Here is an 11,225-nt window from a genome sequence, read left to right as displayed (position 1 = left end):
TTCCACCAACCTTGCCCCTTCTTTATTTGCTTTTGAGCGGCAAGCAGCCGAATCCCACTTTCGGTTACAGTTACATGGTAACTATTCATGTTAATAGTTACAAGGAAACATTAAAGAGATTACATAATGTTACTAGGTCTTGGTCTTAGATGCTAGAGGCTAAAAGAAAGGCCACCCACATTTTCCTTCTCCCCAGGGCAAGGCTAGCCCTTTCCTCCCACATGTAATCCAGGCAGAACTCTAGTTTTCCCTACTGTGTGTGGGGGGGCTGCAAGGATTGAATGAAATTAAGCTCTTAAGCGACATCTCAATAAATGATGACTAGTTTAACTTCATTCCGCATCACATCGCTAGTCTGCCAACCACCCACATAAAAGGATCACATCCTTCTGGCTCATTAAGAGGCGGGGTGAGGAGAGAGAGGCAATGGCGCCTGCGCAGCTCACAACGAGGCTCCAGGTGGTGTCCTCCCTGCACCTCCTCGACCAGGTGAACCACTCCGGGGCAGAGGGAGGAGACCGAGCAGAGTGTGGGCGCCTGCTTCCGGCCACGTGGTTATGCTCACGGCCAATGGAAAAGCTTGACGTCACCCTCGCTTCCTCACCCTGGCAACGGGTGGGTGACTACTTCCGGTGCTGTGAGGGCTCGGGGCTGACGCGGGTGAGTGTCTCTCTTTCTCACGCTGTCCGCGCCCTTGCCGCCGACGTGCGCTGCCTCTGTCCGGGAGCCGCGCTCTCGCTGGGACGTCCTCTCCGGGGCCGGGTGCGGGCGGCGCGCAGGATGCCCCTTGCCGGGGGCGGTGCTGGAGGAAGGGACTCGGGACGTCCCTAGTCCCCGAGTCTCGGTCGCGCGTGGGGCCCGCGCCGGCCCCCTCCCAGCGGCTGCAGCTTGGCGGCTTCATTCCTTCTCCGGGGAAGGGACTGTCTGTGTGTGGGGAGGGAGTCCTTGCATTCCTCCACCCACTTTGCAGTCTTGGGCTGCGGTTTCTCCGAGTTCGAGGCTCGTAGAGACCCGAGGGTGTGCGCCCTGGTCCTGCGTGGCAGGTGGGGGAAAGCAGCCCTATAGTGTAATAGAGGCCTGGTTAGAGTCCCGCGGAACGTTAGCATTTACTGCTCAGTTGGAGAAGGAAGAGGAAAGGACCAAGAAGATGGAAAAGGATCAACTGGAGAGGAGGGTGGAAAACAGGAACTGGAGGTCCCTGAAAATAGAGGGCATCGTGTTTCCGGAAGGAGGGAGTTCAACTTAATTCGCCTCTGTAGGGGAGGGGAATGAAGGTATTTTGGGGACCACGTGACTGAGATCATTGTATACTAAGCTAAGGAATTTTCATACACTTGGGAGTTTAATAATTTGCTTTTTTGTTTAAATAAAGCTTTCCCCCCACTTATAAAAAGCAGTGCATGCTTACTAAAGAATATCTGGAAAATGTAGAAATATTTAAAAAGAGATCATCTGTGGTTCCACCAGCCCCAGCCCAACATTTTGATCTTTCTACTTTTTTTTCTTTTGGCTGCGCTATGTGCCTTGTGGGATCTTAGTTCCCCGACTAGGGATTGAACCTGGGCCCTTGGCAGTGAGAGCATTGGGAGTCCTAACCACTGGACTGCCAGGGAATTCCCTACATTAAAAAAAATAGCATATTCTTAATCTACTTAGGATCATAGTGTATGTGTATAAAATGTGATTTTAACTAAAAATCATGTTTTATACATTGTATCTATTACATGGATTTTTTTGAGATATAATTCATAAAATTCCACCCTTTTAAATTTAAATTTCAGTGGTTTTTAGTATATTCACAACGTTGTGCACGCATCATCACTATCTAATTCCATAACCTTTTCATCACCTCCAAAAGAAACTCTGTACCGTTATAATTACTCGCCATTGATCTCCCCTCCCCTTGTTCCCCCAGCCCCTGGCAACCACTAATCTACTTTGTGTCTATGGATTTTCCTATTCTGGATACCTCATGTAAGTGGAATCATATAATATGTGGCTTTTTGTTGTCTGCCTTCTTTCACTTAGCATAATGTTTTCAAGGTACATCCACGTGGTATTATGTATCAGTACGTCACTCCTTTTTATGGCTGAATAATATTCCATTATATAACTATGCCACGTTTTGTTTATCCATCATCAGTTGATGGACATTTGGATTGTTTCCACTTTTTGACTATTATGAATAATTCTGCTATAAACATCCATGTACAAGTTTTTGTGTGGACGTATGTTTTCAGTTTTCTTAGCTGTATACCTAGGAGTGGAATTGCTGGGTCATGTGGTAACTTTAACTTTTTGAGGTACTGCCAGGTGTTTTCCAAAGTGGCCTGCACAAGCAGGATATGAGGGTTCTGATTTCTCCATATCCTTGCTAACACTTATTGTCTGTCTTTTTGATTATAGCCATTCCATTGGTTGTGGAATGGTATCTTGTGGTTTTGATTTGCATTTCCCTGATATCTGATAATGTTGAGTATCTTTTCTCTGTTCTTATCGGCCCTTTGTGTATCTTTGGAGAAATGTCCGTTCAATTCCTTTGCCCATTTTTAGATTGAATTAAAAATTTTTTAAAGAAATTTTAAAAGTTGTATGAGTTCTTTATATAGTCTGGACACAAGTCCCTTATCAGATTGCAATATTTCTTCCATTTTTTCCCATCTTTTGGGGTGTCTTTTGACTTTCTTGAAGGGTGTCCTTTGAAGTACAAAAGTTTAAAATTTTGGTGAAGTCCAATTTATCTGTTTTTTTTTTTTGGTTGTTTGTGCTTTTGGTGTCATATGTAAAACCACTGCCAAATCCAAGATTATGATTTACTTATATGTTTTTTTTTCCCTAAGAGTTTTATATAGTTTTAGCTCTTACATTTAGGGCTTGATTTATGTAGAGTTAATTTTTGTATATGGTGTGCAGTAGGAGTCCAACTTTATTCTTTTGCATGTGGCTATCCAGTTTTCCCAGCACCATTTGTTGAAAAGACTGTCCTTTTTCCATTGAATGGTCTTGGCACCCTTTTCAAAAACCAGTTGATCGTAAACACATAGATTATTGTTTTCTTAACTATTTCTCTATGTTGGGTATTTAAGTTGCTCCCAGATTTTTGTTTTTCTGTATTATCCTATGTTAAACACAGCATAAAAGGCATAAAACCTTTTCTGTATTTAAAATTATTTTGGTAGAAAATGTTCTCAGAAGTGGAATTACTGGGTCAAAGATGAAATAAGTATGTTTTGGAGCTCATTTAACGAGGCATTAAACCTTCAATCTCATGATGTTAAGAGCAACAAAATGCTTCTTTATTCATCAGTTGCTATAGCTTAAGGGCTGGATTTCTCTAAAAGCCTTTCTCTGTAAGATGAATGGATTCCATGACTTACTTCCTCCTTCAACTGCTTCTAAAAGACTAAGTAAATCTGCAGTGAAAAACTTCAACACCAGAGGCAAACAGGACATGTGGTAGTGTTCTAAATGGCTTAAAGGAAAAAAAAATAGTGTCATCACATGCAGTAGGAAAATGAAACAATCTTTGAGAGAAATAGGGTCAAGATTTAGACCTTAAATCAGTACCATAAAAGTCCCTGAATGAAGCAAAAAAAGTGTTTTATTCTGAGTTTCTCTTCTGCCCTTGATAATGAAGTTAATTTACATTCATCTAGGTCCCAGAGACAGAGAACTTAATCTTCTCTTTTTAGTAAATAGTACCCACTTAAAAAAAAAATTCAAATATGAGATGTTATTAGGAGAAAATCAAGTTTCCCTTTCATCCATGCCCCTCCCTCTTCTCCAGTCTCCCAGTACTATTTAGAGGAATCCATGGTACTATTATTTGTGTCTTTATAGACTAGTTCATATATAGAGTACCTCTGGGGAGCGGGTATATACAAAATTATATATTTTAAGGCTGTTGATACTTTCTGACACATTCCTTTTCAAAGTGGGTACATCAGTTTATGATGGCAATACAGTGCTAATTAGATTTCTTCTTTTTTTTTGGTATTTCTTTGAATATTCTTTCTTTAATATTGGATATCCAGTTTATATTTCCTTTTTTATGTATTGCCTGTTCATGTCTTTTGGCATGCTGTTTGTCTTGATTAGCATTGTCCTTTATGAGATTTATTTTGGCAGCCTTTTGTAGATGGTTGTTTTACGACAGCCTGGATTTGGGGAGAAAAGTTAATATGCTTTTTGTAATGCTTATGCTAAGAGGTATGTGAGCTGAACAAGGGTCAAGGCAGTAGGGGGAAGGAAGTTAAATGCTTGAGAAGAAATCTATAGGATTTGGAAACGGGGCGCAGTCCAAGATGACTACAAGGTGAGTTAGAAAAGGGTGGTATATATTTGATGTCAATCTTTGGTCACGATTTATTTTTTTACTCCTTAGTCTTAACTGTAGAGATCAAATACTAATTTTATTTATTTTTTAATTAGGATTATCTGAGGTTTGTCTGGCCCTAGAAGTTCAAGATCCAGAAAAACAAAACCAAAAAAGACCTCTTGGGCCAGTATTTTTTTTTTTTTTAAATTAATTAATTTATGGGTGTGTTGGGTCTTCGCTGCTGCACGCGGGCTTTCTCTAGTTGCGGTGAGCAGGGTGTGGCCAGTATTGTTGATTGGCTGTGTTTTTGCCTATTCCTTCTGTAGGTGGGATGAGTGTTGAGAACCTTCAGAATATGGCATTTCTCCTCTTAGTGAAGGTTTGAAGTGGGATCCCATAGGCTTGCCCTATTTTGGCACTTGGACTTGGCTAGTTACCTGTGTTCTCATAATTAAATAAATGTATAAAAAAGCTTTTTTTTTTTGTAAGTAAGTAATGCATTCAGGTTGTTCAAAATCAAAAGGTACACAATGGTGAACAGTGAAATTTCCATCCTTCCTGTGTCCACCAGTCACCCAAATCTTCTGGTAACCACTATTATGCTATTTTTTGATATATTCTTCCAGATTGTGCTTTGCATATATATATTTAACTGTATTTTTTTCTCCCCTCCCTCAAAATATGGTACTGCATATACTTCTGTACCATGTCTTTTTTACTTGCTAAAATGTCTTCAAGACTGGTCGTTTCATATTTGTATATGAAGAACGTTCTCATTTTTTCCAAGAGCTGCATTTATTTTGAAGCACTTCCATCAAGACATACTGTTGGTCCATATCTTTCCCATTACAGACAGTCTTTCAGTGTGTATTTATAATTTTGGTTTATTTTGCCCAATTGCCCATGTTGAGTTGCTGCTACTAGCAATGTATGAGAACTCCTGGTTCCCTATATCCTCAAAACATGGTGTTATCTTACATTTTTTTTTGTTTGTTTGCTAGTCCAATGATATGTGAGTGTAGTTTTATTTTGCATTTTTCTTCTGAGTGAGGTTTAGCATCTTTTTTTTAAAAATATAAACTTATTTATTTTTTTATTTATTTTTGGCTGTGTTGGGTCTTCGTTGCTGCGCGCGGGCTTTCTCTAGTTGCGGCGAGCGGGGGCTACTCTTCGTTGTGGTGCGTGGTCTTCTCATTGCAGTGGCTTCTCTTGTTGCAGAGCACGGGCTCTAGGCATGCGGGCTTCAGTAGTTGTGGCACACGGGCTCAGTAGTTGTGGCTCACAGGCTCTAGAGTGCAGGCTCAGTAGCTGTGGCGCACAGACTTAGTTGCTCCGCGGCATGTGGGATCTTCCTGGACCAGGGCTCGAACCCGTGTCCTCTGCATTGGCAGGCGGATTCTCAACCACTGTGCCACCAGGGAAGACCAGTTTAGCATCTTTTGATCTGTTAGACTGTTACATAATTTTTCTGTAAACTGGGATTTACCCACTCCCCCCACCCTTTGTCTTTCTTTTTTGAGACATTTGTTGGAATTCTTTTAGGAAGGTCAGACTTTTAATGGGTTCTGAGTTAAACAAAAACTGATGTTGGAGTAGAAATTGCTTCATTTCTAATTGAATTAGAAATATTCCAGTAACCATTGGGAGCTGGAGGCCAGAGTTGTACATTGGATAGCCTGTCTACTTGAGTTCCTTTCCCAGTCCAGCAGAACTTTGGGGCCAGCATTTTTGGAGGAGTTTATTGAGATGACATGGTTTGCTAAATAAAAAAGTTTCAGATAGTCTCTGAGGGATGGTAGATTGCTCAAGAAATTGCATATTGATTCATCTTCCACATTTTATTTTTTTCAGACAAGCTTGAGAAGCAGTGTTTTTAAATCTCTCACATATATTAAGAGTGCCTATTACATCAAACCTTATTCATTATAAAATGTAGATGTTCTAACTTGTTATTCATGAAAAAAAAATGCATCTGATGACAGTGAGTCAGAGTAAGTTTTATAGCTCATACTGCTTGGATATGGTTTCATTTGAATTGAAGCTTTGAATTTTCCAAAGCCTGAGTTTTCACACAACTATGTTTGTGGGACAAGTGGGCCCAAGCTCATTTCATGGCTAGGCCAGACCTCATGGCAGGTATAGACTGGCAGATGAACTGCTAATCATTTAAATTGACTTCATCAACCAACACAGGAATAAATAGTAACCTATCTCAGAGAAATAACCAAAGTCAAACAAAGGTAATTGATGCAGATCCTTGTGAAGTCGTTGGAAGAAAATCCATCCTCAGGGAGAGAGCTACCACCTAAAACAAAAACAAAAACAGGCATTTTAATCCACTGTTATTTAATTAACCTCAGCACTCTTTTGTAATCAAAATTTATGAATATATGTAAACATTTTAATACAGCAGCATATATATATGATTTAAAATTATTTGTCCTTTAAATGAAATGACATATAATAAAAATTAAATGAACTCTTTTAATCAGGAATTAAAGGAAGTTAAAATACCGTATTGCAGTGCTTCACAGACCATTTCTGGTGTGAAGGACCAACTTAAAAACTTTTTTCAATCCTTTGTTGACCATTTCTTTTGTGAAATGAAAAAAACAAAACAAAAAACCACAAAACCTCAAAACAAAACAGAAATATGGAACTGTGAATGAAAGATAAAAGTAAAAGCTTATATTTTTATTAGATGTAGCAGATAAAATTGTTTCAAAAATATAGTTATAAGCAAAGCATGAGGAAATAGAAAAGAATTACAAAAACTGTACACATTGTTTATTGAAAATGTACACGTAGATGTAGAGAATGGACATGTGGACCCAGGTGGGGAAGGGGAGGGTGGGACGAATTGGGAGATTGGGTTTGACATATATACACTACCATGTGTAAAATAGGTAGCTAGTGGGAACCTGCTGTATAGCACAGGGAGCTCAGCTCAGTGCTCTGTGACCACCTAGATTTCATGGGACGGGGGGTGGGTTGGGAGGGAAGTCCAAGAGGGAGGGGATATAGGTATACATATAGCTGATTCACTTAATTGTACAGCAGAAACCAACACAACATTGTGAAGCAATTTTACTCCAATAAAAAATAAGACAATTCGTGTATGAATAAAATAATAATCTCTTGCAGACTGGTAACAAGCACTGGTCTGCAAACCACACTTTGAGCAACACTGTTCTTTTGGGCTAGTTGGCTAAGTCACTCTTTATGTTACTATTTATGTTTTCTATTAGAAAAGTCTTGTGCTTCTCATTCCCCATTTCTCAATTTAGAATAAGGTATACATTTTTACCTAACAGTGTGAATCTAGGTGTTTAATTAGTTTCAACCACATGACTTTGAGATTTTCTTCAAATCTCTGTTGAGTTTTAAATGATCCACTTTTCCCCAGTCTGAAGTGTGTTCTGCCATCGTTATTGTTATTATAATAGCCAAGATTGCTAGAAGCTTGTGAATTTGTGAGAAAAATTGGAAACTTTGTGGTTTAAGTTGCTTGTAATTTGTTTTATTAAGTTTTGTATTTTATCATTTATCTTTTGAGAACCTCAGAAATAACGCTTTCATGAAAATTAACAAGTATATGTGCAAGTGTTATTTTAATTTCTTGGTTTAGTCATATAATTTTGTTAGCATTTGTCTTTTTTTTCTTTTTTTAAAAAATGAATTTAATTAATTAATTTATTTTTGGCTGTGTTGGATCTTTGTTGCTGTGCGTGGGCTTTCTCTAGTTGCGGTGAGCGGGGGCTACTCTTGGTTGAGGTACGCAGGCTTCTCATTGCGGTGGCTTCTCTCATTGCGGTGGCTTCTCTCATTGCTGAGTACGGGCTCTAGGCTCACAGGCTTCAGTAGTTGGGGCACATGGGCTTCAGCAGTTGTGGCTCGCGGGCTCTAGAGCACAGGCTCAGTAGTTGTGGTGCACGGGCTTACTTGCTCCGCGGCATGTGGGATCTTCCCAGACCAGGGATTGAACCCATGTCCCCTGCATTGGTGGGCAGATTCTTAACCAGTGTGCCACCAGGGAAGTCCCAGCATTTGTCTTTTGATTGAGCTGTGAAGTATTACACTGATTTTCTTAAGCGGTTCTTCACAGGCAGATGTAAATCTGTATGTTGCTTCATTTCTTTAAGCAAGCAGCAATCTATAGCTCTTAAATGTTCTCACCACACACAAAAAATTGTAATTATGTGAGGTAATGGATGTGTTAACTAACCTTGTTGTGGCAATCATTTTGCAGTATATACATGTATCAAATCATCGTGTTGTACCCCTTAAACTTACACACTGGTGTATGTCAATTATATCTCAATAAACCTGGAGAAAAAAATAAGCAGCAATCTAGGCTTTATATCAAGGCTCAGTGATGTTGCCAGCACTGCCTGTGGTTCTAGAATGTCTCAGAGGTTATTAGCATTTGGTTTGGAGGGAGTAGAAAGTGATATTTAAGTTATGTTGTGGTTTTCTTCAATGTAGATAAAGTGAAAGATAAAATATCTTTGGACTCAATATGAAGTCTTTTTATAGCAGTTCTTTTGTTTATGTGACTTCAAGCAAGTGCTGTCAGTGGACAGAGAGATTTAAATTCTAACCTTTGTATATTCTTTGTATTACCCAGTTAAATAACTTTAAAATTAGGTTTTAAATTTTTTTTGAAAGTTATCTGTGCACAGATTTGTATGTTACGTGTGTGTTAGTGGAAAGAAATGCAAACCCTCTTTGCCTGTTTTCCTTTAGAGTAATTCCTCTCCTGCAGTTACTTTTGGATGGAAGTATGCTCTTTTCCCAGTAGAAGATGGTAATCTTGGAGAATGACCATGGAGAAGGGGATGAGTTCTGGAGAAGGACTACCTTCCAGATCATCTCAGGTTTCTGCTGTTAAAATAACAGCTAAAGAGTTGGAAACAAAGCAGCCCCATAAAGAGAAGCGAGGGGGCTTTGTGTTGGTGCATGCAGGTAAGCTCTAAGTGGGTGAGTTGGAAGATGAAAATAATGTTTTTTTCCCTTGCCTTGAAGTACACCAGGAATTGAGTTTCATATCTGGAGGAGGCAAACTGCCAGAGGAGCTGGAACCAAAGAGATTGACTTCGATAGAGTGAGGGCCTCCCCCTAGCTCCCCACTTAGAATATCTTATAATGACGGCTCTTCCTTTGTCTCCTTCACTCACCTACTCTATTATTTACTTTTACCCCATATTTAGGTATTGTTAAAACCAGACACAGTAATTGTTTAAACTCTGGTTTGTGTATTTTAAAATAATGCTGCTGAAAAAATTTTATTGACCCCATTTTTGACTTTGTCCATCTTAGAGTATAATTTACACAGTCTTAGAGCTAGTTTGCCTTTTTAATATTATAAAAGAGGAACCTTAAAACCAGAGAGATTAAGTGGCTTCAGCCACATGGCTAGTTCGTACAAGAACCAGGCTGAGACACCCTGAAGTGAGCCTTAAGTCCCAGTCTAGTGCTCTTGGCACTCCATCAGCCTGTAATCTCTGCTTCAGAGTACCTTCAAGACAGACACAGTGAGTTCAACCCCTGAGTCCCCATCATCGAAGCCTCTAGGGTTTCTAAGCAGTGCAGCCCTACCTAGGTCTTTTTTTTTCCCCCCCTTTTTCTTTAGTCATTTTTATTTGCCTGCATTTAGCATCTAAAGTTCATGACCTCTGTGAAGGAAGAAGGAATGGCTGCGTCTCCTTTTAACTTTCCTCAGACAGTCAAACAGGATGGCAGCAAGATTAGCTTTGATATGGGGTGAGGAGTGGAATTGTTTCTTCTTGTCAAACTGGTGTTCTTCTTGGTCGTTAACTTTTGGCTATATCTAAACTGCACAGACAACTCGGGAAGCCTTATAGAATCGAATCCAGAAGAATCTAAAAACAAAACAAAAACCAGGTTCAATTTCCTTTTCTTTCAAATGATTTTTCAAAGAAGTGAGGTAAATTTATAGAAACAACTCAGATTCCTAGTCCAGTGTTCTTTCTACTACACCATGGTGGTGGTGCATCTTTCATAGTACCCAGTGAGTTATTTCATTCAGAATAAGTATTTGAAAAATGTCCAAGAAAGGCCTGAGTTGTGTAAAAGCAACAACATGGAGCTTTTTATTAGTTGGAAAGGTTTGCCTTCTGTGACAGTCATTGTGGCCTCCCCACTGTCTCAGACACACACCTGATGGCAGTGGCTCTTAGACAAAGTTGGTGCCAGGGGCCAGCTGTAATAGGAGGAAATCTGGGTTATGACAGGAAATTGTATGGATGAAGGGTGACCTTCCCCTTCTAAGTTATTAGAAGTTCAGATAGAGTGATTGATTATGCAGCATTATATAGCTTGTATATTTAAGGGACAAAATTTCAATTCCAGTGTAGAGATTTTAAAAGTGTTTTTTTTTTTTTTGCTCTAAAGGCGACTTACCCATGTTTTAGTCATTTGAGTAGTAGATTCTTGCTTTTCCCTAGATCTGTATACTACTTATATTTTACCTAATATTAAAGAAGATAAACACTTTTTAACCTTAACATTTTAAAGATGAAACTTATCTTTAATTAAGTGGAATGTCGGTATCATGTGGGTGAAGAGAAAATAATTTAAACACAGTGCAAAAAAAAACCCAGTGTGATTAAATTTTAGTTAGGTTCTGTTGCTTGTCAGCTGCTTAGATCCTACCTCTCCTTTGTTAAGTAGAGGAATTAGCAAGTGTTAATCAGGTATTAAAGATCTCCTGGAGTCATGCTGAGATGGTTTCCCTATTCTAAGTAGAGGATTGATATGTTAATGCTATTAGTGCTGTTATCCACACACTAAAGTTATCTATTTGGCTATAGTATCCCATGTTTTGGGAAACACTGCTGAAAATTTGGGGCCTGCTAAGACAACAGACCTGGGATCATTTATTAGA

At 39.2% G+C, this 11,225-nt stretch overlaps 1 protein-coding gene across 15 annotated transcripts in view; it reads left to right on the top strand.

Annotated features, from left to right (window-relative positions):
• The first annotated feature begins 624 nt into the window (after nt 1-624).
• Nucleotides 625-11,225, top strand: part of TASP1 (taspase 1) — a 353,026-nt gene continuing 342,425 nt past the window's right edge. For 12 of the 15 annotated variants that reach the window (XR_008619335.1, XM_055090632.1, XM_055090631.1 and 9 more), the window contains exons 1-3: nt 640-660; nt 1,916-1,974; nt 9,065-9,283. Coding sequence is in view for 14 of the 15 variants with exons in the window: in XM_055090632.1 (XP_054946607.1) it covers nt 9,139-9,283 (145 nt within the window). In the remaining variant the exon portion in view is untranslated. Of the gene's footprint in view, nt 661-817; nt 1,275-1,915; nt 1,975-4,516; nt 4,586-9,064; nt 9,284-11,225 lie in introns of those variants that run through there. The other 3 variants (XM_055090626.1, XM_055090627.1, XM_055090628.1) reach the window with 3 other exon arrangements.

Source organism: Physeter macrocephalus, chromosome 14 (genome assembly GCF_002837175.3).
Source record: "Physeter macrocephalus isolate SW-GA chromosome 14, ASM283717v5, whole genome shotgun sequence".
NCBI lineage: Eukaryota > Metazoa > Chordata > Mammalia > Artiodactyla > Physeteridae > Physeter > Physeter macrocephalus.
The sequence above is the reverse complement of the archived record's forward strand: the minus strand, read 5'-3'. Positions and strand labels throughout refer to the sequence as shown.